This window comes from Canis lupus, chromosome 6 (assembly GCF_003254725.2).
Source record: "Canis lupus dingo isolate Sandy chromosome 6, ASM325472v2, whole genome shotgun sequence".
In the NCBI taxonomy this organism is placed as follows: domain Eukaryota; kingdom Metazoa; phylum Chordata; class Mammalia; order Carnivora; family Canidae; genus Canis; species Canis lupus.
The window spans coordinates 33,324,071-33,350,264 of NC_064248.1; the positions used below are offsets into that span (position 1 = coordinate 33,324,071).

Consider the following 26,194-nt stretch of genomic DNA (forward strand, 5'->3'; position numbering starts at 1 on the left):
GATGTGGATCTGCTCTGTTTTCAGTAAAGAGGGAAAGTGAAAAATTCAAAATTGCAAGCTGTCCTCCAGTGAGGACACGCAGGTCCTCTCTTCCTTTCTCTAGAAAGTGTCTTGACACCATGCGGCAGCAGCCAGATTTCCTGGGATCTGGAAAGTGGAGATGCCGGCACTGGAAGCAGCCCCAGTGGGAGTTGTAGCTGAAAGGGTCTTGAGAGGAACGACGGGAGTGAGTGGGGCTGTGTGGAGCTCTGGGTATGAGGACGTCGAGGCTGCGAGCAGACAGGGTGGGAGGGGCAGGGGGGAGAGATGGAGAACCCATCCCCAGGGATCAGGGATGGATGGGGCACGAGACGGGGAAGCCCAGGGCCAGGTGGCAGGCAGACAGGTCTGTTTCGGTTCCTGCCATGTGCCAAGTCTTCGTGGGTGAGGATGGAAGAGGGCCAAGGCCTCCAGGCAGAGATCCTGAAAACCACAGCCTGGTAAGTTGGCGGGCAGCTGTGCTATCGAACACGGGAAGATGGGGCAGCCGACACAGATTCAGCCCCCACTGTGTGCTAGGCAGGCCCTACCCAGGCGAGCTCCCTTCCACTGTTTTCATTTATCCACAACTCTCAGGAGAGATGGTTCTCAGGTTATAGATGAGGAGCAGAGAGGTTAAGCAACTTTCCCAAAGCCGCACAGCTAGTTAGCCTCAGAGCCAGGTTTTGAACCCATGTCTAATACTTTTCCTTTTCCTACTCTATCTCAATTTGACTTTTTGTAGGGGAAAATAACCAAATACCAATACAACAACTATTCTCGTAAGCATTTAAAGTAGGCTCCATGTCCAACGTCGGGCTTGAACTCACGATCCTGAGATCAAAAGCAGTATGCTCTACAGACTGAGCCAGCCAGGCACCGCCGATCTCTTATGATGATATGTAATGTTATAAACCACAAGAGAAAGTAATAAGATTTAAATGGTCAATGGGATGGCTTACAAGTCACATGAGCAGAGATGTCCATTCATGGGGTATTTATAGTGAGCATGCCTGGCAACGTCTCACTTAAGCCTCACAGCCCCCTGGGAGGTAGATGTTATGATTATTCCCATGTTGCAGAAGAAGACACCGAAGCTCAGAGAGGTCAAATAGTTTGCCCAAGGTCACACAGCTGGTAAGAGGCTAAGCTGCAAGGCTGTCCCTCAGACCTCTCCTTTCCCAGATACTATCTCTCATCTCATCTAGTGCTGGGCTCTGAGATTAAACATTTGCAGCAAAATAACCCACTTCCTTCAAAGACAAATTCCTAGAGGCACAAAGAAAGTGTGAATTAATACTGAACCATCCAGCATTTTCGGTCATGAGCAGAGCAGCACCGCCAGGACGCAGGCGTGTGTCCTCACCCCCGAGACCCCGCACGGTGGGGTCCAGCCCAGCTCTCCGGGTCTGATGACAATGCCTGCTGCCCGCTGGGGCCTCGCCAATCCAGAGTCAATGTTTAACTCCAAACTATAAAAACAGCCATCAAATGTTTTTAATGTTCTCTTAATCTTGATAGTGAGAGTCATAAATGAGCGCCAGTTTTCCCAAACAGCAAGGGCTCTGTATGTGAACCTGGCCGAAGTCAAGGTCAAGTTCAACTGGAGTTGCTTGCTCTGCTTTTCTTTTCTTTTTTAAAAAATCTTATCTCTTCTCCCCAATTGTCCACCCTACTTATTATTATTATATATATTTTTAAGATTTTAAAAATTTATTTATTCATGAGAGGCACAGAGAGAGAGAGAGGCAGAGACATAGGCAGAGAGAAGCAGGCTCCATGCAGGGAACCCCATGCAGGACTCTATCCCTGAACTCCAGGATCACGCCCTGAGCTGAAGGTGGGTGCTCAACCACTGAGCCACACAGGCATCCCTTTATTATTATTTTTTAACCGATGAAGATCTGTATCTTCGATAAACATCTGGAGCCTACCAGTAGCATAATTATTACATTCTACACTGTCCCAGAGAAGCATTGTTCCCTAAAATCTGACAAAGCCTCCAGTAAGCACTTCAAGTGTAACCTTCTTCCCATAGACGTGCCCAGACTTCTGCTGCTGGCACACTCGGCTGCAAGCCACTTCCTCCTTCCCTTGCTTCTGTGCAGAAGGGAAAACTGGGGCCTCTGTGTGGGGCTGATGTGAAGTTAGTTCAATTTAAGGACCTCCCAAGAGGAGAGGCAAAAAACTTGATGAATCAGTTTTGCTGTTATTCTCCGCACGTCGTTCTGGGTGTCCTGCAGCATCCTGTTTGGATTCCCTCCTCGCAGTGAGAAGAGCATTGCACTTCTTGCAGCTACATTTCAGGGTCTGAAAGTTTGGGCTCGTGCAGTCAGCAAGCAGATGTTGTTCTGAACAAGCTACAAAGGCCAAACGTCAGAGAGCAACCGTGCCACGAGGCCGGTAAGTCTGCGTCGGATGTAGCCTTGTGGCCTGAATCCTGGCATGATGTCAGCCGGTATGAGTCTTACTCCTGTGGATGGTCACACACATAACCACATCTTTGTGTCCTCCAAACACCTCCCATCAACTGTGCGACTGTACCCCACAGACACGGACAAATTTCTCCAGGCAAGCGGCCACCATCTCTTCTGCTAGGACGTTCGCACAGGGTATTCCCGTTGTGACTTTCACAGATCCATGCAAGGTCACCAGTACGAATGCTGTGGGCATGGGCTGAGTGGTCTGGGCAGGAGCCCCTGTACACGAGGCCATATACCACCTTCGTGCAAAGAACGGTTTGCTGGGGTCCTCTGACGCCTCCGGTCCATGCATCTAGTGGTACACGCCCGAGACCCAACAACAGCCTGCTTTGGGGCCCCTTCCTAAGCTGTGGCGAGACGGCTGACGGCCCGGGGGCCACGGCATTCAAAGATCTCAAGGTCTGGTTTGTTGTTTATGTTGAAGGTGACCACAGGGCGTCCGCCAGACCCGCACAGAGGACTGGCCATCTAGTGTGGCCCTTCCAGCTGTGGCTGCTCCAGACACCCTCACATCGTGGTGCTGTAGCAGCAGACGGTGCGGCCGCTGTAGCCAGTGTGAAGGGCAGAGACTCCCCAGAGGCTTCAGGATCCAGGGGGCAGCTCACTCGGGGGTACGGCCCTCACAGACACCACGCACTTGCGACTCACCAGACAGAAGCTTGGACACTTTCCTCTGCTGAACGGGCAAGTTCTCAAGCATCTGCATTGCATTCTTCACTGAGGCTGGGTGCCCCTCAGAGCTCCTTCGGGGGGCAACCCCCATCATCTCCGGGCTCTGAGGATACTTGTAAAGAGTTATTTGATCCCCTCACGGAGGAGATCACAGAGTTTGTGCCATACCTACAGGGACACCACCTTTACAGAAAGGGCCAGTCTCACTAGTAGAGCTAACTTCATCACAACCACAACGACGCGTTTCTAATGAGTTCTCTCTGTGGAGTCTCAAGTATCCTTTCTAGAATGACCATCTGGCTTCTCTTGTCCAGAGTCAGAGGAATCAATGGCCACTGCCTGAAACTGAGCATTAGGAATTTCTAGGACTTCTCATCCCTGACACTTGTTTGGGGCTAGTTCTGTTGCCTTCCCAGGGTCGCCACTTTGGTTGACCTTCCTGTTTTTACGTCCCTTGCAGGGCTAGTGGTAGACACATCCTGCCCAGTGTCACTGTTTTCAGGAAGTGAGCAGCCCACAGAGCCTTCTTCCTGAGTTTCTTTCCCAGCTGATGTCGGAGTGGACTCTGCCCGTGTGCAGGCCGGCCAGCTGGAGAGTGGGCCTCCTTCTCCAAGGGTGCTTCTGATGCAAACCACAACCTTGGAAGACCCACTATTGTCTTTGGGTGGCTCTTCACCTTTTTTAAATCTATGTTTGGTGGAGAGAGGGGTTGATTATGAAGAGGGGCGTCTCCTCTGTTCCTGGTGTTTCCTTGGTCCACGGAGAACTTCAGTTCTTGGCCAGGCTCCTGGAAATCTTCTGTGAGCCCTGAGAAGGATGATGTTGCAGGGATGGCTGGATAAACTGGACCACTGGCACTGTTCTCTCTGTTAGCTTGCAGTAATTCCTCGGACACATTGCAACTCACAGCCTCATGACACAGCATTCACATTCTCATCTTGTTCAGGAGATGTGGGTTCTCCTTTAACCTGAACTGAGGCGTTGGGAACAGGAACACTGTGGCAGACTGGGAAAGCAGGAGAAGTGGCTACTTGGACAGGGACTCCTGTGGATGATGGGGACTCAGGGGTCGATCCATCCCCAGTGGCTCTTCATTTCTTTCTGGTTCCCTGGTAGTCATTTTGCTGAGCCCTGAAGGGACAGCTACTATCCGTGTCTGCATCTGCCAAACCGGAGACCACAGGAGCTGAGGATGAACTTGGTGATAGAGGGTCTCCTGCATTACTTGCCTGAGCGTCCTGCTTCTCTGAAGGGCAGGGGACTCTTTGGGCTGGTCTCTTTTGCCAAATGCATCAAAGGTATGGGATGGTCAGAGGGAATTGTGCACTATGTTGCCTCTGAGTTGCAAAGTTCCAGCTCTTTCTCCTGTTCTCAGGGAGACAGCATGCCACCTATTTTTTTTTTTTATAACATGGTCATTGAGGAAAATGTCAATAATTTCACCACCCAGAGATAACTGCTTTGCTGTCTAGTCTCCCAGTCTCTGCACTCCATTTGCCAGTACACGATCATCAGTGATTTGGGGGGATGGGGCGTGAAACAAGGCCATGTCTCAGCCATAAGCCACTGTGTCTAACAGTTTCCAAGTGATCCGACAGGTGGAGACACCACACAAACACCTAAACATAGTGGGTGTGGTGGGGGGCTGAAGCACCCTCCTGCTCTCCCTCATTCTGGGGAAGCAGGTGCCGTGTGGTGAGCTGCTCTGTGGAGATGTCCACGTGGCACCAAATCCAGCCAGAACCACGGCAGTGAGGTTGGACATGGATCCCCCAGCTCCCAGGTGAGCTTTCTGATGAGACCACAGCCCTGGCTAACAGCTTAGCTGCACCCTCATGAAAGACCTGGAACCAGAGCATCTGGCTAAGCTGCCCCCCATATTCTTAATCCATAGGAACTGTGAGATAATAGATGCACATTACTTTAACCTGCTAAATTTGGGGCTGTCATAAGGCAATAAATAACTAATACAGTGGTTAACGCTGCAAGTTTTGGGGCCAGCCTGGCTCTCAACTCAAAGCCTAGTTCAGCCACTTGTTAATACTGAAGCTCCGGGAAGTTATATGATTTCTCTGAGTCTCCCTTTCCTCTCCCAGGGGACTAAATGGATTAAAGGTTAGCTATCATTTAAAAACTATTTCCTTATTGCTCCTTGCCCATCAGCAGTGTATGAGTCCACATGTACCTGTATCTTTGCCAACACTATGGTTTAGTATTAAAAGACTCATAACTATCTACCTATCCATCCATCTATGACTAGTTATCTTTAATTGACAAGCTAAAAGAAAAGAAAAAAAATCTCACAGTATGGTTCTCTATATCTGGTACAAGTGTGCCAAAAAAGATTCAGCTTTGGCCAAGAAAATGCAGAGCTGATACCTCTGATTTAATCATTTCTGTCTCCTTTTTTCATTGTGTCTCCCTATCAATTCTTGTAAAATGGGAGTAAGGCCACTTCCCACCTAGCGTAAGCATAAACAAGTGCTTTCACATGAACTGTTCCTTCTGATAAAAGACATATGAAAGGAGGGAGGACACCGGGACCATCCCCACTTTCCTGATGAGAAATGGAGGCTCAGGGTCCTGCCCACTGGTCAGGCTCACTTGATGGAACGAGGCCCAGTTGTAGGAGTCTTGACCTACTGCTCTTTCCTTGCTGTCTCCCTGGGGAGGCCCTCATGGCCTTGAGAGTGACCAGCAAAAGGGGAGCCACCAGGCTGGTGTCTCACAGGCCACTCTCTCTTGTATCCTTGGCACTTGGCACAGTGCTCGGCACCCAGTAGGTGTTCAACAGTACCCGCCAGGGACGATTCTCCCTTCTGCTTGGAGCACATCAAACCTGTGACATTTGAGTCAGGTTTCAGTTTACTTTTAACATAATAATGGGTAAGTGTTAATGTGCTTCTCTTATAACTGAATAAGGCAAAATTAAACCCCAAAACCTAATGCCTGGAGGCTATTAAGGTCAAGAAAAAGGGGAGGCAGAAACCTTCACAGACCATAGGAGACCACGTGACAACTAAGTGCGCTCTGGGAACTTGGGCGGGATCCTGGGATCCAAAGAGGCATCAAGGGAAAAGCTGGTAAAATCCAGAGAAGTCTAGAGGTTGGTTAATAGTAATGTACGAGGTCAGCCTCTTGGTTCTGACAAGGGCAGCCTGGTGATGCAGCATGGTAACTGTGGGGGACACTGGGGCACATGGGATCTCTCTGTACTATTTTGGTAATTTCTCTGTACTTGTAAGATCAACCAAAATTAAAAGATTTATTTTAAAACCAAACCTAGGGCAGCCCAGGTGGCTCAGCAGTTTAGTGCCACCTTCAGCCCAGGGTGTGATCCTAGAGAACCAGGATCAAGTCCCATGTCCAGCTCCCTGCATGGAGCCTGCTTCTCCCTCTGCCTATGTCTCTGCCTCTCTCTCTCTCTCTGTCTCTCATGAATAAATAAAAAAAAATTAATAAAAAAAATAAAACCAAACCTAATATAATACTCCTGTGTGTGTGTGTGTGTGTGTGTGACAGAGAGAGAGCGAGAACACACCTGCTTTTTATCCCACCTGGGACATAAACACCAGCATTCAACACGCCAACCAAGGCCATGGCCAGCTCTTAGTCTTCAGAAGGTAGATGAGACCAGCAAGAAAGGGACACCATGATGACAAAGCATGGGGCTCTGAGAGAATGGGACAGGCTGTGGGTGGGGTGTAGGGTTCCCCTAAGGGGCTTGCCGCTAGCCCCTCTCCCCCCAAAGCCCCAAGGAAACACATGGAGGAGTGTTTGCAGCCAGACTGACTTGCATTCAATTGGTCATGTGATTGGCTTCTCTGAGGCTCAGCTTCCTCACCTGTAAAACCGGATTCATGCGTGCTTTCCTCGTGGGACTACTGGGAGGGGTCTCATGAGAGCCTGCAAGCTGATGAGGCCGGCCTGGCTAAGCTGCTTAAACTCAGTGATAAGAGATGTGGCAGAAGGGTGGGCGAGCCAGCTGGGTGTGTGGGGTGGAGGTGAGGGCGAGGGCGGTGGGGGCAGCCGCCTCCTATCCAGTGCCCTTGAAGCACACCTGGCCTTTAGGTCAATCACGAGGATGCTTACAGCCTTCTTGCTTCTTGGAAGCAAGCTCAGCTATATGTTTTCCCCAACAGTCTCTATGAGGACAACCTGGACCCTCCGGCTGCTGGGGCCACCACTCAAGTCAGCAGCGTGGCTCCAGGCCCGATCAGCTTCCTGCTCGCTACAGAGCTGTTCTTTCAGGCCAGGAGCTCATGGCGGGGATGGGAGATGGGGGTGGTGGTGATGGGGACAGTTTTACTGTGTATGAGGGGAAGACAGCCCCCAAGGCACTGGCTGGCCAGTCCCTTTACCCCAACGGCTGTCCCAGCCCGTCCATCCCCAGTCTGGATTGTGTTTCCCATCAGGACCGGTTCTTGCCAAGACCCCCCACGGCTTACTGGGGGCAAGCAGGTGGTAGTTGTGCTGGAAGGTGCAGGGCAGCCGCCGGCGGAGCAACATGAAGGCCATGGTCCTCTCCTGCAGGAACAGAGGCCTCCCTCACACGCTTCTACCCTGAAAGAAACCAGAAACGCACAGTCAGGCCAGCCACCAGCACCTTCCTGCCGCCAAGCATCCCACTCCCTGCCACACCCCATGTAGTGGAGAAGGTTCTTCTGACATCCCGTCCTTTGCTTTCATACTGAACATACACTTGAAAAATCAAAGGCCAGGGGGACCTGGCTGGGTGTCAGAGGAGCATGTGACTCTTGTTGTCTGGGTCATGAGTTCAAGACCCACGTTAATTGTAGCGGTTCTTTAAATAAAGAGCAAAGCCTGTTCACAGGTGTTTTCATTTGGCCTTGACCACACCCTGGGCAGCATCCTTATACACATTTTCTAGGTGGAAAACCAGAGAAAGGGGACAGAGATCCCCCTGTAGCGAGCTGACAAGCTCAGGGCGTCATCCATCCAGGACAAGCAGGCCCAGTCTGCAAGATGGGAGGGCTCAGATGGAGGAAGATTCGGAGCAGATGTAGTGGCCACATGACATGGGAGGCTGGGCCCCCCTGCCCTGTCTCCACACAGAACACTGGTCCCCAGGGCTGTCTGGGAATCTCGGGACCCAGTGCAGTATCGGGGAGTGCATGTCTCTAGTGTGACCAGCCTTCTCGAGTTTGCTGGAGATGGAGGGGCTTCCCCTGGATGTGGGACCCTGCTCTGAAACCCAGGGAGCGAGGGTTCTGAGCTCCCATGCCCCCCTTGCCCAGCCATGTTGAAGCACCCCAGACCCCTCCGAAGTCCTGCCCTCCCTGGCTAGACCTGCTAGTCACCCTTTGCTTTGTGGGCCTGGATCAACCCCTCCCCACCTGGTTTGTTTTCCTTTACACTCCCCCCACCCCATCCCCAGGCCACCATTCAAGTGTGTTCCCCCTGCATCTTTTGGTTTGTGGGTCTTCTTGTTAAACCCCTGCTTTGGTATCTGGAGTGTGTATTTTCAGGTATATCGTGTTGGATCTCAGAACAGCGATGGAGCCATTCACTTCTCACGGCTCAGGGAGCTTGTTTCCCAAGTCCTCTGCATGCAGCACACTGGGCTAAGCTCTTTGCATAGGACACTGCTGACATTCATCTTTGTTATGAGTGCTCACAACAAGGCTTTGTGGTCCCCTATTTACAGATAGGGACACTGAGGCACAGAGAGGTTAATGGTGGGTCTGAAAACAGGTCTGACCCCAGAGTCACTGAGTCCTTACACTTCACACATGTCCCTCCATTCACTCTGCAACAAAGCACGGACGAAGTGCCAACTTGAGGTGGCGGTGGGCTTAGCAGCAGGGTGAGGACACGTGGGGGTGGGTCTGCGACCAAGCTCAGGACGATGTGCAGGCAGTGCTCCTGACCCAGTACCCCCAGAGCTAACGGGACGTGGGACAATATTAGAAGCAAGGACTGAACAAAGGAGGTGGTGTTGGCACTGGCTGGAGACTCACTCATTCCGTGAATATTCACAGCTCACCTACTACACGCCCCTCTACCCTTCTGGTGGGCACTGGGCACAGGGATCGGTCAGGGGCAGTGCTTGCCCTCCAAGCACAACCATGTCCTGAGCACCTAGCTGTGCTGCAGACACCACCCTGTTTCATCCCCAGAGCCCCAGGGGATGAGTGGCTCTGTCAGTGTCAACTCTTCACAGATGAGACAACTGAGGTGCTTCCTGGGAAGTGGGTGCAGGAGGTAACTTTGGGGTGTCTGTTCAGCACACCGTGCCTCCCTGCTCTCAGAAACGGCCCCCTTCTGTCTACAGGGGCGCATACCTGGCAGCCGTGTCTGTGTTGTGTGCCCCACTGGCCGCAGCCTGGACGGGGATAGGCCAGAGCCTTGGGAGTTGTGGGGTCCACCCCCTGCTTCATCTTTTTTTTTTTTTTAAAGATTTTATTTATTTATTTGGGGGGGTAGCAAGAGAGAGCACAAGTGGGAGGGAGGAGCTGACCCCCCACTGAGCAGGGAGCCTGATGTGGGGCTCCATCCCAGGACCCTGGGGTCACGACCCACCGGAGCCAAAGGCAGATGCTTAACCACTGAGCCACCCGGGCGCCCCCTCTACCCCATGAGAGGAGCCGGCATGCAAACCGGGTGTTTCAGAACAATGTGCAGCCGAGAAGCAGCTGCGGGAGAGGACGTAGAGGGTCCTGGACGCAGAGGCTCCCTGGGTCCACCTCAAGCCTGCAGCCCTGCCTGGCCGCGTGCGCACTGTGCATTGCTGGGCCTGCTGGGGCCAAGCTGAGTCCCCCTATCCCTGGGGGGGAGCTGGTGCGGTGGGGGGAGGGCCAGGAGTGTCAGGCTCATAGCTGTCCCTCCAAATGAAAGGAAACATCAGGACTGCGGGAGAAGTGTTCCCATCCGCCGGGTCCAGAAGAAAGCTCCCTCCACCGTCTTTTCCTCCTCCCAACCTTTTTTTTTTTTTTAAAGCTTGAGTATCTGGATTTCTTTTGCTTATAGAGTCTGGCTCACAGCATGGTTAGAGACTCAGACCGAGCTCCACATTTTGGGGGTGCCCTGGGAGTGCCTGCCTGTGGCTCTCCTCTTCAGCACTGCAGGTGGACCTGAGCCGGCAGGGTGGCTAAGGATGAAGTCTTTCCCGGTGGTGGCTGATCTGGGATGCGGTCCAGGTGGAAGTGACTGTCGTCTCAGGGCGCTGGGTATGATTCTGGAGGGCACTTTATCCCCCTCAATGTGCCCAACCATCCAGCGGGGAGGGTGTCCCCCATTTTGGAGATGAGACCATGGAATTTCAGAAGGGTTATGATTTGGCCTTGGTTACAGGAATGCCCGGGACTGTCCGACCCCAAAGCCCTTGCTTTTGCTCATTACAACATTGATTAATTCAGCGAATAACAAAACACCTCGCCGCAATAAGATCCTGGGGCTTGATGAATACAAATGGTCTCGTTCAGAGAGGAGATTTTGTTGCTTTTCACCAGAGAAAATGTTATCGGGGAGAGCACGGGTCTGGAAAGTGTGACCATAAATTAACTGAGAAACCATACTCTTTCCTTGATAACTCAATGGATTTTTTTTTTTTAAATCTATTCCAGCAGCATATCCAGCTCAAAGCAAGCCTGTTAATTTAGCAGCACAGTGACTATGCAGAACAAGCGGCTGCTGTCTCTCATTTAAAGCCATTTGTCTCAAACGGGAGCACTTAAGACTCCACACAATTTAATTTCCATTAAACATGTGTTTGAAAATGCGAGAATCTCTGAGAACGCTCATATTAACATTTGAATGCTCTGCAGAAGTGAGAGTCGCACCTGCACACTTTCAATTACAAATGTCACAATGCGAAATATATGGTGGTGACATTTCAGTGGCCTGCAGTTGAAATTGACCTTATAACAAAACCTGATCTTTATCAGACATGAATTCTCGGCACAATACGTTTCCAACAATCAGAAGAACTGATGTCATGCGCTCGCTTTCTCTAGCTCGCTAATTCAATCAACAAAAATTAATTAGGTGCCTGTTACAGGCAAGGCACTGCATCATGTAAGTATTGAGATGGGTAAAACGCTCTCTTCCTGAGGCTCATAATTTAGTGGCAGAGGAAGGAGGGGGAGACCATGGGAGAATTTAATGTACTAGGCTACTTTCCCCTTCATGTCAATAAATCCTTAAAATAACCTGGCGAGATGCGTACATAAAAATTTTCCAGTTCACTGTCAACAAGTAATTCTGTACATGGTGGGATGAGATCATGACTTTTGCTGGTACAAAAAGGTGCAAGTGGGAACGCAGAGAGGCAGATTTGTTCTGGTGGGGGTTACGATGCCAGTGTGGGGTCACCACGTTGTACCTTCAAAGGTGAGATTTTCAGAAGCCATGGAGGAGAGAGGAGGTCGAGGCTTGAGCAAGCGCTCAGGGGTGATGAGACGTGGAATGGGTAGGAGTCGGGTGCACAGGGAGGGCGTCTGGGACATCACCGAGGAGTGGAAGGGAAGGTGAGGCCCAGGGTTGGCTGGAGACCCTCTGTGTGTGTGGGGGGGAGCCCAGCGCTCCGGTCTCATTCAGAAGGGTCCTGGTCAGCCAGGACAGGACAAGGGGAGGGGTGCACAGAACAAGCCACAGTCAGTGAGATGCTGGGGTCACTGTGAACTGAAGGGGGGTGTTCCTGAGGCATGTTGGGGGGCACCTAGTGGGGTGAGGGTTGAGAGGGAGGAAGGAGCCAGAGACCACCTTCTAAATCCCCAGCCTGTAAGACTTCCAGGTTCCTGGAAAGTTAAACACAGGTTACCACATGGCCCAGCAATTCCACTCCTTTTTTTTTTTTTTTTTTTTTTTTAAGTAGTCTCCATGCCCAGTGCGGAGCCCAGTGCAGGGCTCGAACTTATACCTGTGAGATCAAGACCTGAGCTGAGACCAAGAGTCGGACACTCAATTGACTGAGCCACCTGGGCACCACTAGCAATTCCCTTCCTACGTGTACACCCCCAAAGAATAGAAAATAGGAGCTCAAACAAATGCATGCCCACGCACAGTGGTATCAGCGCCATTCACAATGTCAAGGGTGGAAGCCACCCGAGTGGCCATCAGCAGCCAGTTGGGGTTTGTCCACACCATGGAGCCCTTCCACACCAAAATAAGGAATGATGTGCTGACAGATGCTACAAAGTGGATGAACCTCAAAAACAGGATGCTCAGTGCAAGAATCCAGACACAAAGGGCCACACGCTGATTCCATCTGTATGGGATGTCTAGAACAGGTACATGCCAAGACATGGAAAGCAGGTTAGTGGCTCCCAGAACTGGGGGGAGGGGACAGTGGCGAGGACTGTCTAGTGGGTACGGGGTTTCTGATGTGGATAATGAGAAAGTTCTGGAGCTGGTGGCGATGTCTGCCTCACTGTGAATGTGCCAAAAGGCTCTGAGGTGTTCACTTACAACGGTTAATGGGTTAATCCTGTTACGTGAATTGACCAGGATAAAAAATAAAAGGAAACGCGAGAATTATGGGACTGGCCCTCCCCTTTTACAGATGGGAGACGACAAGACAAGGGTGTGGAATAAGGACACACTGAGGTCATGCAGGCCTGCCTTTGAGTTCCTGCCTACTACAGCTTGCCGTTGACCCTGCTTGCTTGGGTCATTTGCCAAGCAGATATCGCCGCACCCCGTGATATGCCCGGCGCTGTGTGTAGGTGCTGGTGATGAACGGTGACCCAGGCAGAGAAGAAACAGAGCTGTGATAGATGAATGATGTCTGTCGTGTGTGCTGTGACAGGCACTCCACACACGTGTGCTGTGCCCGGAGCCTGGGCTCCAGCTATAAAGCTCTACTGTCTTATGTAACTGACAGAGCAAAACTTTCGAAAGCACTCTGAGCCTCAGTGTCTTCATTTAGGGGATGCGGGGGAGCGGTGCCTCTCTTACTGGTGGTGCTGGGAATTGGGCACAAGTGATGTATACAGCCTGAGGGATCGTAGGCGCGTCAGGCACTTGAGTTTCCTCTGTCCCTGGTTTGTCCCTTCCTTTTGTATTCTCTGCCCGATGATGCAGTGCTTGGTTCTAGAGCTCGGTGGTCTGAGGTCCGTGGAGGTTTCTGGGGTCACGGAGGAAAGGGGCCCAAGAAAAGGCAGACTCTCCCTGGGGACTGGCTCTGGGGCCTCTCAGATGAAAGGAGGTCCCAAGGGAAGGCTCCCTTTCGTCTGACGGTGACGGCAGGGAGCTTGGTGCCCAAGGGTCCTGCTAGGGGCCACGGCTGCATCGTCTCACCTGCACCCTCGGTGCTTTCTTGGCTTCCTCACTTGTTTGCTTTCCATCAGTTTCTACTTGGTCCTCAACCTCTTTAAGGATAATTCATCTCACATCACTTTCCTGCCTGAAACACTCCAATCACACTTAGAAAAATACAAACCCCAAGAGAGACGGGATCAAGCTTTTCTTATTCTCCACGGGACCCAGACCTCAGCGCCGTTCCCAGGTCAATTTATGCAGTGAGTGAACTCAACACATGTCTGAGCTGTGAAACGGAGACAGCAACACCTGCCTTTTAAGAAGACCTGGGCAGCCTGGGTGGCTCAGTGGTTTAGCGCCGCCTTCAGCCCAGGGCATGATCCTGGAGACCCAGAATCGAGTCCTATATCGGGCTCCCTGCATTGGGCGTGCTTCTTCCTCTGCCTGTGTCTCTACCTCTCTCTCTCTCTGTTTCTCATGAATAAATAAATAAAATCTTAAAAAAAAAAAAAAAGATGACCCATTGGAGGACTCATATGAAGATTAGTGAGCAGGTCTCAGATTTGTATTGAAACAACAACTTAACAATAATATTCCCCTCTGCCCAAGTCTGAAGTTGTTGTGTACATGACTGTCCACCACAGCCCTCCCTTGGGTCAGGAAGACACGTGCTTCTCTTGGCTCAGTTTCCCCACATGTTGGATCGCATAGTCTCCATGCCCCTGAGGACCACCTGGCAGGCATGCCCAAAGCCCCACTGCATTGCTCCTGACCCCCTGCTCCTGCCCCAGAGGCAGTGTGAGCATCTGAGCATCTATGTCCCTGCTCTGCCCCCCCGCGCCCTGTGCAATCTGAACATCTAGAGATAGAGATCAGCTAGGTGTCAAAGGCAGGTGAGCATCACACATGATCAGAACTGAAAGGGAAATTTAAATTAACCCATAAACTGGAGAGAATAGGAACCACTCAAGTGCATGGCGGGCAATGGTGATTTTTGTTTGAGGCATGCAGGGCACCTGCAAGAAATGCTGTTTCTTACTGTGTGTCTCAGTCAGAACATGTTGCAAACCCTGGTCTAACCAGACAGTGAGCCCTCCAGGCCCACCCACCTCTCCCTGTCCCCCTTTCTTTAATTAAAATGCTAATTAGCTCTCTCTGCTTCCTCTTATCTGTCTCGTACATTTGGAGGGTGGGATGGGATGAGGAGAGGCCGGGGTAGTGTTTAAATCAATGGGGTAAGGAGAATTCAGGGAAAGGGCAAAAAGAAAAAAAGAAAAAAAATGCTCTGGAGAAAGAATAAAATACATCAACAGCTCACTTACTATATGCAATGTACCTTCTATTTGTAATTTCAGCCATCTGCAGGATGGCAGGCTCAGGGTACCTGAGCTCAAAGCCAGTGGTTCTTACCCTCGGCTGCCCATGAGAATCTCCAGGAGCATTAACAACAATGATGGGCTTCACCCAGCATTAGACCACAGTCTCACGAGTGTGACACGGGCACTGGTGAAGCTCCCAAGGGAGGCTGAGACTTACTGCCCTAAGAGGTGTATGGTGCACCTTGCACTTGACCTGGGTCTGTGTGGTCCCCACATCCCTGGAAATGGAGGGTTCTTTTTTTTTTTTTAAAGATTGATTTATTTATGATAGACACACACACACACACACACACACACACACACATACACACATACACACATACACACAGAGGCAGAGACACAGGAGGAGGGAGAAGCAGGCTCCATACCAGAAGCCCGACGTGGGACTCGATCCTGGGACTCCAGGATCGCGCCCTGGGCCAAAGGCAGGTGCTAAACCGCTCAGCCACCCAGGGATCCCCAAATGGAGGGTTCTGACTTTAGGAGTTAAATGTCTCAAAAATCCAGGAAGAAAGAAGCCCGTGGTGGCTGTCTGGAGAAGTAGTGTGCAGAGTGCTGAATGTGAAACCAGGCTCCTCTGCTGGCTGTGTGACCTTGGGCTTGTTAAGCAACCTCTCTGTGTCCCATTTTCCTCATCTGTAAAACGGGGATAATACCACTTGAACCTAACTCATAGGCTAGCGAAGTGTGAACTGAACTGAGACGTGAGACGTGGGTCCTTGCTGTATCCTCAGCCCCAGGGCAGTGCCTAGCTGCAAACACTCCCGGAATAAATAGCAACCACTCCATAAATGTCCTGAAGATGGTGTCTGACTCACCTTTCTGCTACGCTGCCTAGCAGGCCCGGCGAACACGAACTCTCTGCCTGCATCATTGGCTAGCAATGGACCCCAGGCCTCTTTGGGGCCCCAAAAGATGCTCTGTCTCTCATTCTCCTATCTTCTCTCGGGGCCGAGACAACAGCGCTGGCCGAGGCATGGGACGTTCCTTTCCTGTCTGCAGCCCTGGCTGTCTGTCGGCTTTTCTGCAGACTCAATGGGACACAATGACACACACAGCCAAGTGCGCCTCTGTTGTCAGGGCCAAGGGTCACCATGGCAACCAACAAAGCGGGAGCCCTGGGCCTGTGCAGATGGCTAACAGGGCCTCATTCATGGGGCTGTGATGGATGGCGCTGGGACAGAAGGCTTTATCTCAGAGCTGGCTTCCCTCCTCCCTTGCCAGCGCCGGCAGCCTCCCCTGGCTGTCTCCGCAGCATGGGCCCCAGCCCTCCCTCCCCGCGAGCATGGTGTCCTATGCCCTGCCTCTTGCGGCATCATACAATCATTGGTGACTCGTACAAGGGGAGGGCGATACTATTCTTGGGCAGGGGCAAGTGTCGGCTCCTACCAAAGGCAGAGGTGCAGTTGAGAAAGTCACGCAAGCCAGAAATGGAGTCCAGATGTGCCATATACGAGCTTGATGACTCTGGACTGGTTGTGCAACTCACTAGGGCCTCAGGTTCCCCATCTGTGAAATGGGAAGAATGGAAGCTACCCGAGAGGTCCTGAGGCACTCGATCTGGTCAGGGCCCCCCTGAAGGAGGCACACAGGACATAGAAGACACGGCACACTATTTCCTCAGTTTCCAAAGAACCCTCTGCCTGGCAGGGAAGGTGCTCCATGGCCTGAAGTGCTGGGAAGGGCTGTTTGCTCCCTGCTACGAGCCTGACCTTCCAAGTTCCACGACAGAGAAGCTGGTCTGTCCCAACCTCTTCCATCCTCATGCTTCTGTCTTGGAGCTCGCCCACCTGCCCTGCCCACCAGCTTCCATCGGGAAGAATGAGGCGAACTTAAATCATAAGCGGGGGAGGCTGAGTGCTTTGAAGCTGGAAGGCAGGTGGCCCCCAGCCTGTGAATAGGGTCAAGGGGAAAGAGAACAGACAAGGCGTCAAATCCAAGCCCTCCAAGAGGGAAAGACAGAGAGCCTTTGTTCTGGGGGTAGCAAGTATTTGGAAAGAAGCATCTGCAAACAGTTAAGTCAGTTTTGTATTTCTCGCCCTACAAGGGGGAAGGATGGAAGGAACAGAATCTGTTTGGAAAGGATGCTTGTGCCAACGGGGAAGAAGCTACCCCAGGTCGAAGCCGCAGAAGGGAGTTCTGGCCTTTAAAATCTGTTCAGTTCCACAAGTGCATTTGGAGCACCGAGGCAGGGCCCCCAAGATGCCACGCTGAATGAGGACATGTCCCACTTTGTTCTCAGGGAACTTGTGTTCCCGTGGGAAAGCCAACAGCAGCAAACAAATAAGGTCGGGTGATTGGAGGAGATACATTTCCTATTCAGGGAAAATATTTCATTTTAAGGACTCCAGGACCTGCCAAGGGTACAAATACCACAGCTGATAACAAAAGGAGCCAATTTCTTCCCTCCAAGTTCTGCAGGGCCAGTGACTTGGAAATACTGTTGCTCACTCGAGTTATGAGGCGTACCTGTGTTCCTACCGACCCTTGGAAAAGTCTTCCCTTTTCAGTAATTTAAAGGATTGTTCATTTCCGTGTGCACCCAGGGATCTGCTACAATTCAATGGACAGATGCCTGCCGTGTCAAGGCTCAACACACTGCCTGTTCTCGTGAAAGGTAAATGGTGCTTTTCCCATTTTCTCTGGTGGGAGAGGGGCTCAGAGGGGTTTTGCCACTTGTGCAAGGTCACACAGCTGAAGACAACAGAGCTGGGCTAGACCCAGGGCTGGGTCAGCTTGAAGGCCGAGACCTGGCCCTATTCCCAGGGTGGAGGCTTCAGTCCTTACCTAGAAATCTCATCAGACAACTCAGGTCGATGCATCTTTTTTTTTTTTTTTTTAACAAGAACGAAGAATTTCAAACCAACAGTTATCAGTGTCTGCAGTCTTCCCAAAGATTCTCATCTTTTGGGGCAGCAGCCCTGGTGGCTCAGCGGTTTGGCGCCGCCTACAGCCCAGGGCCTGATCCTGGAGACCCTGGATCGAATCCCACGTCGGGCTCCCTGCATGGAGCCTGCTTCTCCCTCTGCCTGTGTCTCTGCCTCTCTCTCTCCTCTCTGTGTATTCTCATGAATAAATAAATAAAATCTTAAAAAAAAAAAAGATTCTCATCTTTTGGCCACATGTTCATCAGTAGGGACCTACAATTGCCCTCACTGACAATTCCAACCTCAAGCCACACTTGGACTTTCCCCTGTGCCCCAACACTTGTCCCTGCCGTCCCTTCCAGGGTGCAGAAGCCCCAGTTCTACGAGGAACCCAATGGAATGGAAGGTCTTTTCGGTGGAAGAACTGCCATCTTTAGAGTCCTTAGTATTTAGGACAGCTCTAGGTAATGGAGAAGTAGTGCAGAGTATCTGAAACTTTAATCTGTGAAAAAGAGTTTGTCTACCCTTTCTTGTTTCCTAATTTTTCTGGCTAACTCTTTAAGCATTTTGCCATGGGTGAGCCAGTGGAGGGAGGGCAGGTCCAAGGATGTAGTCATGAAATAGCACCCCGATTCATCACCTTCTGTAAAAACTATTCCAGTCACACACAGGCAGGCTCACCCCGTGCTTTTGGTGCACCACAGTGGCTGTCAATCACATGACCCTGGCCAAACAGGCAGGCCTTTCGGATGGCCCTTGTGTGTCGACTTCAGGAGTCCTCAGGCCCAGCCCTACCTCCCCATCTGGTAGCTTGTTTTTCTGAGACAGAAAATGTAATCTGTTCACTTAGGGAGTGCTCGGAGTCTTCCCACAGGATGCCAGAGGGCAGATGGTGGGAGCCGTGAACCACATAGCTGACAGTGCCTTGTTTAGCTTATTTAGCAAAAGGAGTGGGGCACCTGGAAGACAAAGTACGGCACCAAAGAGAGTGCAAAGATATAAGCCTGGGGAAGAAGGGTTATCAACTTTTGAGGCCAGACAAGCGTCACTTTTGTCCAAAAACAAACACAACTGTGTTCCCTATGTTTTGTCCACATAGAGACAAACATCCGGAGTGAAGAAAATTGTGATGGAATTCATCCTGGGTTGGCACCTTCCGTGGTAGGGAAACCCGCCCAGGTGTCCAAATATTTCCTTCCTTCCTTTTGAGAGAAATGCTCCTGTTTTATGACTTTTTTTTTTTTTAAGACTTATTTGTTTGAGAAAGAGAGAGAGAAATAATGAGAGTTGGGGAGAGGGACAGAGGGAGAGAGAGAATCTCAAGCAGACCTGAGCTGAGTGCAGAGCGCAGAGCCTGATGCGGTACTCGATCTCATGACCCTGAGGTCACGATCTGAGCTGAAATCAAGAGTCGTTGGGCGCTCCATCCACAGGAACCACCCAGGCACCCCTGTTTTATGACTTTTTGATACCTTTAGGGGAAAACAAACTTGCTAAGTAAAAAAAATGCAAATCCCTACAATGCTACTCCTTGAGTGAGACGTACAAAAACTCTGGTCATCCTCCAGGGGAAATGAGAAGTGTTGGGGAAACAGGTTGAAGGCTTGAATGAAACCATTTTACTGTCTTACATAACACGGCTTCCCAGCCACTCTCTTACTTGAATACTCCCTGGTCCCCACTATCCCCGGAGTAAAGCCCAGCTGCTTGGCTGGGTGCACAGGTGCTCCTCCCTGCCCCGTGACACTGACTTGCTCACATTCTGCTTTTCCCTGCCTCCAGGTCATCTATCACCCAGGCACTAATGTCTGTTGAAGTGTCCTTCCTGTATCCCCACCCTGCCTCTGCCTCCTGTTTATATTTCCTTTACCCTTGTGTAATTTTTCATAGTGCACCTCTGGCTCCCTATACCAGGAAGCCTTCCTGATTCACCAATTCAGGGTTACATGCCACTCATCTGCATCTCTCCAGCAACCTAAGTTTATTTTTTAATGAAGACTTTCAAATACTCAGGGTCAGCCTGGCTGTAGCCACTGCCTTGTTTCAACAACTGCTAATGTTTGTCATGCGTATGTCATCTATAAACTGATATTACATATTCTTTTCCGGTTCACCTATAATGTCGACAGACAGAGACCATCTCTGTCTCTCCCTTTAGCCAGGGAAATTCATTTATTCACTCACTCGTTCATCCATTCATGGATTCATTGTCAGGCATTTCCTGATCACCTGCCGCCTGAAGACACAACGCTGAAACCCTAAGGACCCAGGCAGGGGTGCTGAACCAGACAGCAGCGTCTCTGCATTCTGTTCCAATGGAAGGAGCAGACCATAAATAAGATAATTTCATATTGTGATGGGGGATCATCAGTGTCACTTGCTAGTAGGTGACTGATTTCGGCTCAGCAGCCCCAGCACCTAGCACCATGTCACACGGAGAAGCCTCACCAAACGTGCTGCACTCCATGGAGTGGAATACTCCGACTGTGGGGTCCCACTGAGACAGCCTGTGTCCGGTGGTCACCATGGCAAGGGGACAGGCAGGGGGACCAAGATGACTGGGGATCCATCCACCTGCTCAGAACTGAGGACCGCCCCCCTCCCCAGTTGGCTCTCAGGCAGCTTTTCAAGCCTGTCAACACCTGGCCCACAACACCAAAGAGCCATGAGAGAATTTACAAACACTCCATCTCCGTTCTTTCTTGGTCACCCTGAGGAGTGAAACCATCAAGGTGGGGAAAGAAACACAAAACAAATAAACAAAATGTGAGAGGCTGGTGCCAGCCCTCTGCTGTGGATTCCGGAAGGTCGGAGAACTTGTGTGTTTAAGGGACAGGGGCCTGTCTTGTGTCACACAGCTCGTACACCACAGAGCCAGGCTTCAAACCCAGGTCTGCGAGACTCTGTAGCCAGTGCTGTTCTGCTTCCCTGCACAGAGAAGTTAAATACAGGGCCCAGGTTCACCGGACAAAGAAGGGGTGGTCTGGGATTTTAATTCTTGAGTTATTTCTTCTGATTCCACGTCCAGGGTTCTTTCTGCCCACCATTCTGTCTTGCAAATATATTTAGGCCACTCGACAAACTCTTTGGGTCTAAAAATCAGTATGTTGGGGCATTTCAGGAAGAAAGCCAAGAGTTACAAAAGGCTGGCCAGCAGCGATGACCCTACTAGAGAGAGGTGCCTGGTGGATTTTGGCGGGGAGATGTGGGTCTAAGCTGGAGCACCAGGGCTGGAGTTTGGTTTAAAAAAAAAAAAGCCCTTGGGGGGATCCTTGGGTAGCTTAGCGGTTTAGCACCTGCCTTCAGCCCAAGGCATGATCCTGGAGACCCGGGATCGAGTCCCACATCGGACTCCCTGTATGGAGCCTGCTTCTCCCTCTGCCTGTGTCTCTGCCTCCCTCTCTCTCTCTCTCTCTCTCTCTCTCTGTGTCTCCCATGAATAAATAAATAAAATCTAAAAAAAAAAAAATGCCCTTGGAAGTTGATCCACTGGGCTCTCATTTGCTGGCCTGGTTTGGTTTCAGGTCATGATGGACTAGTAGGTAATCTGGTTGAAGGCAACGCTGTCCAACAGAAATATAATGCGAGCCTCAAATGCGACCTACCTAAGTCGTTTTACACTTTCTAGTGACCATGCCAAAAAAGCTAAAACAGGGGCACCTGGCTGGCTCAGTCGGTAGAGCATGCCACTCGGGTTTGGGCCCCACATTGGGTAGAGATTACTTAAAAATAAAAAAATTTAAAAATAAAAATAAAAACGGGTCAAATTAATATATCTTATTTAATTCGATGTATCTAAAAATCATCTCAATATGTAATCAATATAATTATTACTAAGATATTTTATATTCCTTTTTTTTCCCTGTATGATGTCTTTAAAATTCAGTATAAATTTTATACCCACAACACATCTCTATTTGGATTAGCCTCATCTCAGGGTGCTTGACTGTCACACATGGGGAGCGGCCGCTGTGCTGGATGCTGCAGGCTGACGCACTGTGTTGGGGTTGGAGTGGAGCAATGTACGAGCCTGGTTGGGACTCTCTGAGCTGTGATGAGGTGACAGGGAGTTTAGTCTAAGAGCTGCTCCCGATGGCTGTGCAGAGGGAACTGGCTGGGTGATTGTGGGACCCAGTGCAAAAATGAATATTCGAAGTCCCTTGTCAAGAATGATTAAGAATTTGAAGACAGTGACAGTAGAGTACTAAACCAAGTGTGAATGGGGTTCCATGAGCATGGGCCCTGTGTGACCATATGGGTCACAAGCCAGGGAAGCTGGTCCTGGGTGCAGATGAGAAAGACCTTTCACTTGCATCCAATCACAGGGTGCCTGGAAAATGCTAACAAGAGTAACCAGGAGCTCCTGGGTGGCTCAGTTGGTTAAGCATCTGCCTTTGGCTCAGGTCATGATCTCAGGGTCCTGGGATGGAGCCCCTCATTGGGTTCCCCACTCAACCAGAAGCCTGCTTCTCCTGCTTCTCCCTCTCCCTCTGCCCTGATGCCCCGCTTATGCTCTCTCTCACTCTCTCAAATAAATAAAATCTTAAAAAAAAAAAAAAAAAAAGAGTAACCAGCAACAGCAACTACATTTACCAATCGCCTACTTTGGGACCCATGCTAAGCTCTTTACATATGATATAGCACCTTCAATTTTCCAAACAATCCCCTAAAGTAGTTACTATTATCGTTCTGTTAACCAAACAAAAAACAAAACAGAACAAGAGCATTCCATGTGCTCTCAGCACAAGTGATCTGAGACACAAGTATTTCAAGCTCAGGTGATTTGTCACTGACACAATGTTATTATCTAACAGCCCACGTTCAAGTTCGCCCACTTGAACCTGAAATGTCCTTTGTGTTCCAGGCGCCACTGCAGGACGGCTCTCTGCGTCTGCTCACATGGCTCTTGGTCTCCTTTAACTGGGAACCATGTCTCAGCCGTTATGCCTTTTATGACATGGATTTTTTAAGCGTCCAGGCCAGTTGCTCTGTATGTATTTCATCCTCATTGATATTTTTCTTAAAGTCCTTGTGAAACAAACTGCAGCTCATGGGCACGTGGAGAAAGGTCTGCAGGGTACGTGCTGCTGGAGGTACAAGGTATTTGGGGGCAGCTCTACTCGGGTGGAAGTTAAAGATTTCCTGGAGGCAAGGACGGAGGAGGTGATGAGGGCTTTGGCAGATGGACTGAGGAGATGAGGCCATGGCAGATGGAGGCCACAAGAGTGCTGGCCTCAAGGAGGTTCAAGTGGTAGCAGTCCTCTGAGGGTGAGGGTGTGGCACCAGGTGACTGGAGTCTGTCCCTCGCTGGCCTGCAGCCTTCCTGAGGCTGTGTCCACCTCCGGACCCATCCTCTCCCCGAGATGTTAGCATTCACTCCGAGCAGCCAGCTGCCAAGTCCCCCCCGGGATTCAGGGTCAGGCAGAGCATGAAGGAATCCCTTCCCGGGGTGGCGCAGCTGCCAGCTCTCACAGACTAACTACAAAACGGCAAGTCACCCGGATTGCCATGTCCTGCCCTACAAGTGAAATTTTGCTTTCTGAGCCTGCTTCCTTCTTGCCGCCCCTTGGGGCACGGGCTGCCGCAGTGAGAAAAACTCACAATGAACTTCTAATTGACCACAGAAGTGTGAGATGTGAGGGGAGTCGCCATCAAAGGTTTCTCCTACCTGCTCGTGGTGCATGGTACAGGCCATCCTGGCTGTCAGGCAAGAGGGTCTCCCTGCAAACTCCGCTCTCCTGGCGGGCGAAGCAGAATACCCCTGCTGGCGATCCCCTGAGCCTCCCGTTCCCGAGTTTCAAAGACACAGGTGCATGTGTGTGTGTGCTGTTTTAGCCCTCAGGATGGAAAGGATCTATTTTAGCTCTTGAGCAAAAAGAGCTTTTCAAGGTGACCCTTACTTCATTTCCTGGGGACAGAAGGCGGACACGTGTAGAAGTGCTTTTGCAAGCCGGCTGGCAAAAGCGACTTGCTTATCTGTCATTTTAATACCACTTTTTGTTAATTTTGTTCCCACTTTAAAGGGGTTCATCCCACTGTGTTCCTTCCACTGAGCATCCTTGAAAAATCTGTCATGTACAGTTGTGTGTCCTTTAGACCAAAAGCCATACACAGGCACACTTGCACACATGACCATGGGTACACACATGCACACACACACTCGCATACCCAGCACCACAGATAAGAGCCACTGACACACATTGACACATACCTCCACATACCAGTAGATATGCACAAATGCATATCTCACACACACACACACGCACGTGCGCGCACGCATGCACACACGTCTGCACTCACAGTGCCGGGTAGTCAGGGTCCTGCAGCAAGCCCAGCTCCCGCCTGCTCTATGCCATTATGCAGAGTCCCAGGGATGAGAAAGGCTGGGTTCATCCTAAGAGGTGCCTCCAGGTACCAGCTCCCCCTCAGGAGGATGCTCCGGACTTCCAGGCAGTCCCTGAAACATGGGCTCAGGTACCGGGGGAGGAAAGGAGCCTCAGAAGCAAAGCAGATTTGGGCAAAGGATGCTCTCAGCTGGTTCCCAGCAAATGCTAGAGGCAGGGGGATGGAGAGGGGGTGAAGGAGGAGGAGGGAAGAGAGTGAGAGGCTGAGAGGTGGCTTCACAAAGAGGTTTCAGGCAGAAACAGAAAGGAAAAGATCCACACAGAAACAAAGACAGACAGAGACTGAAAAAAAAAAAAAGAGAGATAAACACACAGAGAAAAATAGAACATGGATTTTTAAAAAAGATGTTTTAAGTACAGCTCAGTTCAAACCGGAAGAATGAGGCACCTGACCCAGGACCTTCTAAATAGGCTCTCTGCCCGTCCACCCCCCCTTCTTCCAGGAGCCTCTTCCTAGATTGTTCTCTCATAGGCTCCGGACCCCTGGAGTATGAAGCAGTGATCCACGGCTTTGGATTTCTAAATGACCACCCCCCCCAGCCCTCCTATGGGGGCGATGCAGCAGATCCTGCCTATGGCATGGCCCCAGACCTGAAGGGGCTCTGAGGGGCACCAAGTCATCTCCAAGACCCCTGGGGGCCAGAGGGGTGGCTCTGGCTCTGACAATCCACCTAACCCCCCACTCTCCGTGGAAGGTTTGGGGCATCGATTACTCTAGCCCCCCAGTATAGCCAAGCTGGGGTCAATGCCTGTCCACAAGGGGTCCAGGAGAGGAATCGGGGAATGGTTGCAATATGGGGAGGGGAGAGGGAGGGAGACACAGAGCTTTTGGTCATGTGCTGCTCATCAGTTGCCATGACGACAGCAAGGGGGTGGGGGCACCCAGACTGGAGGCTGCAAGAGACATGTTGGTTCTAAATCACCGTGACAGTACTTCAGTTGAGCTATTACGCTGTTGCTGTGGCAACCAATGGGATCAAATCGCAGAGGAAATCTATAATTATTACAAGCCAGATACCAACGAACTTGGCGCAGTAATCAGCTCATTAGGGCAATTCAACATTAACTCCAGGAGGGAGGAACGCCGACCCCCAGCCCCCAACTCCGGGAAGAATAAGACCAAAGAGACTGTGAGGCAGATCTGTTGATGCCACAGATGGGAACCCAGAAAGCTCTCTTGGCCAAATGAGGAATACATATTAAGTGAAACCACATGAAATTGCCAACATTTGACCACTGAAAATCATTTTCCATGAATTTACTGCGGAAATTTCCAACATAAAGAAAAGTTGAATTTGACAGTGAATACCTGTATGCCGCCTCCACCCCCAGCTTCTGATGATGCCATGGTACCACGCTCGCTTTATCACATATCTACCCTGCTATCCATCCATTAATCCTCTCTACTTCTGATGTATTTTAAAGTAAATTGCAGACGGCATGATGTACCTTTCCCCCTCACATACTTTAGCCTGCATCAAGTTAAGTATTTTGTCATTTGTGAACAATAAAGACAGCAATTTCATATGGTTTAATCCAAACAGAATAAAATCTAGATTTCTGTCTGTCATTGCCTCTGCCCATCTATCCTTCCATCCATCTACCCACCCACTCATCCATCTTTTCTTCTATCCACTCACCCACCTGTTGGTCCATCTACCCATCCACTCACCTACCTGTTTGTCCATCCATCTATCCATCTACCCATCTACCCCTCACTCATCCATCTACCCACCCACCTGTCTGCCTGTCCATTTATCCATCTACCCATCTACTGTCTATCCATCCACGTATCCATCCACCCACTGTTTGTCCATCCATCTATCCGTCTACCCATCTACCTGTCTATCTATCCACTCACCTACTCACCTGTCTGTCCATCCATCCACCCACCCACTCATCCATCCATGCACTCCAAGAAGATCTCATGCACACTCATGATTTCCACAGATTTACCATCCCCAAATCTTCCTCCCTGGGCCTGCAGACACCACCAACAGGATGTCCTGCATATTGAGCTCGTAGGTTCTCAGCTAAAACCATTGTTTCCCTTTACACACTTGTTCCCTTTCCTATGTTCAGCATCTCAGTGAACAGATCCAATTTGTTCAAGTCGGAAACCTGAGACCCATGCTTGGTTCCTCTGTCCC

At 50.6% G+C, this 26,194-nt stretch overlaps 1 protein-coding gene, 1 long non-coding RNA gene and 1 pseudogene across 5 annotated transcripts in view; 1 reads left to right on the forward strand and 2 right to left on the reverse strand.

Moving 5' to 3' along the window:
* Nucleotides 1-26,194, reverse strand: part of ABAT (4-aminobutyrate aminotransferase) — an 85,577-nt gene that overhangs the window by 32,362 nt on the left and 27,021 nt on the right. Inside the window, exons 1-2 of one of the 3 annotated variants that reach the window (XM_025416555.3) lie at nucleotides 23,941-24,256; nucleotides 7,622-7,736 (exon numbers count right to left, since the gene is read on the reverse strand). In XM_025416555.3, the coding sequence (XP_025272340.1) occupies nucleotides 7,622-7,691 (70 nt within the window). In that variant the 5' untranslated portion in view covers nucleotides 7,692-7,736; nucleotides 23,941-24,256. Of the gene's footprint in view, nucleotides 1-7,621; nucleotides 7,737-15,591; nucleotides 15,784-23,940; nucleotides 24,257-26,194 lie in introns of those variants that run through there. The other 2 variants (XM_025416554.3, XM_025416553.3) reach the window with 2 other exon arrangements.
* LOC112641092 (zinc finger protein 106-like) lies at nucleotides 3,058-4,862 on the reverse strand (annotated as a pseudogene).
* Nucleotides 10,053-14,548, forward strand: LOC125755287 (uncharacterized). 2 transcript variants are annotated; one of them, XR_007411279.1, is made up of 3 exons: nucleotides 10,053-10,363; nucleotides 10,760-11,210; nucleotides 12,007-14,548. It is a non-coding gene; the product is annotated as an uncharacterized LOC125755287 (long non-coding RNA). The 2 variants fall into 2 exon arrangements; XR_007411278.1 differs by having other exon boundaries at nucleotides 10,053-11,210.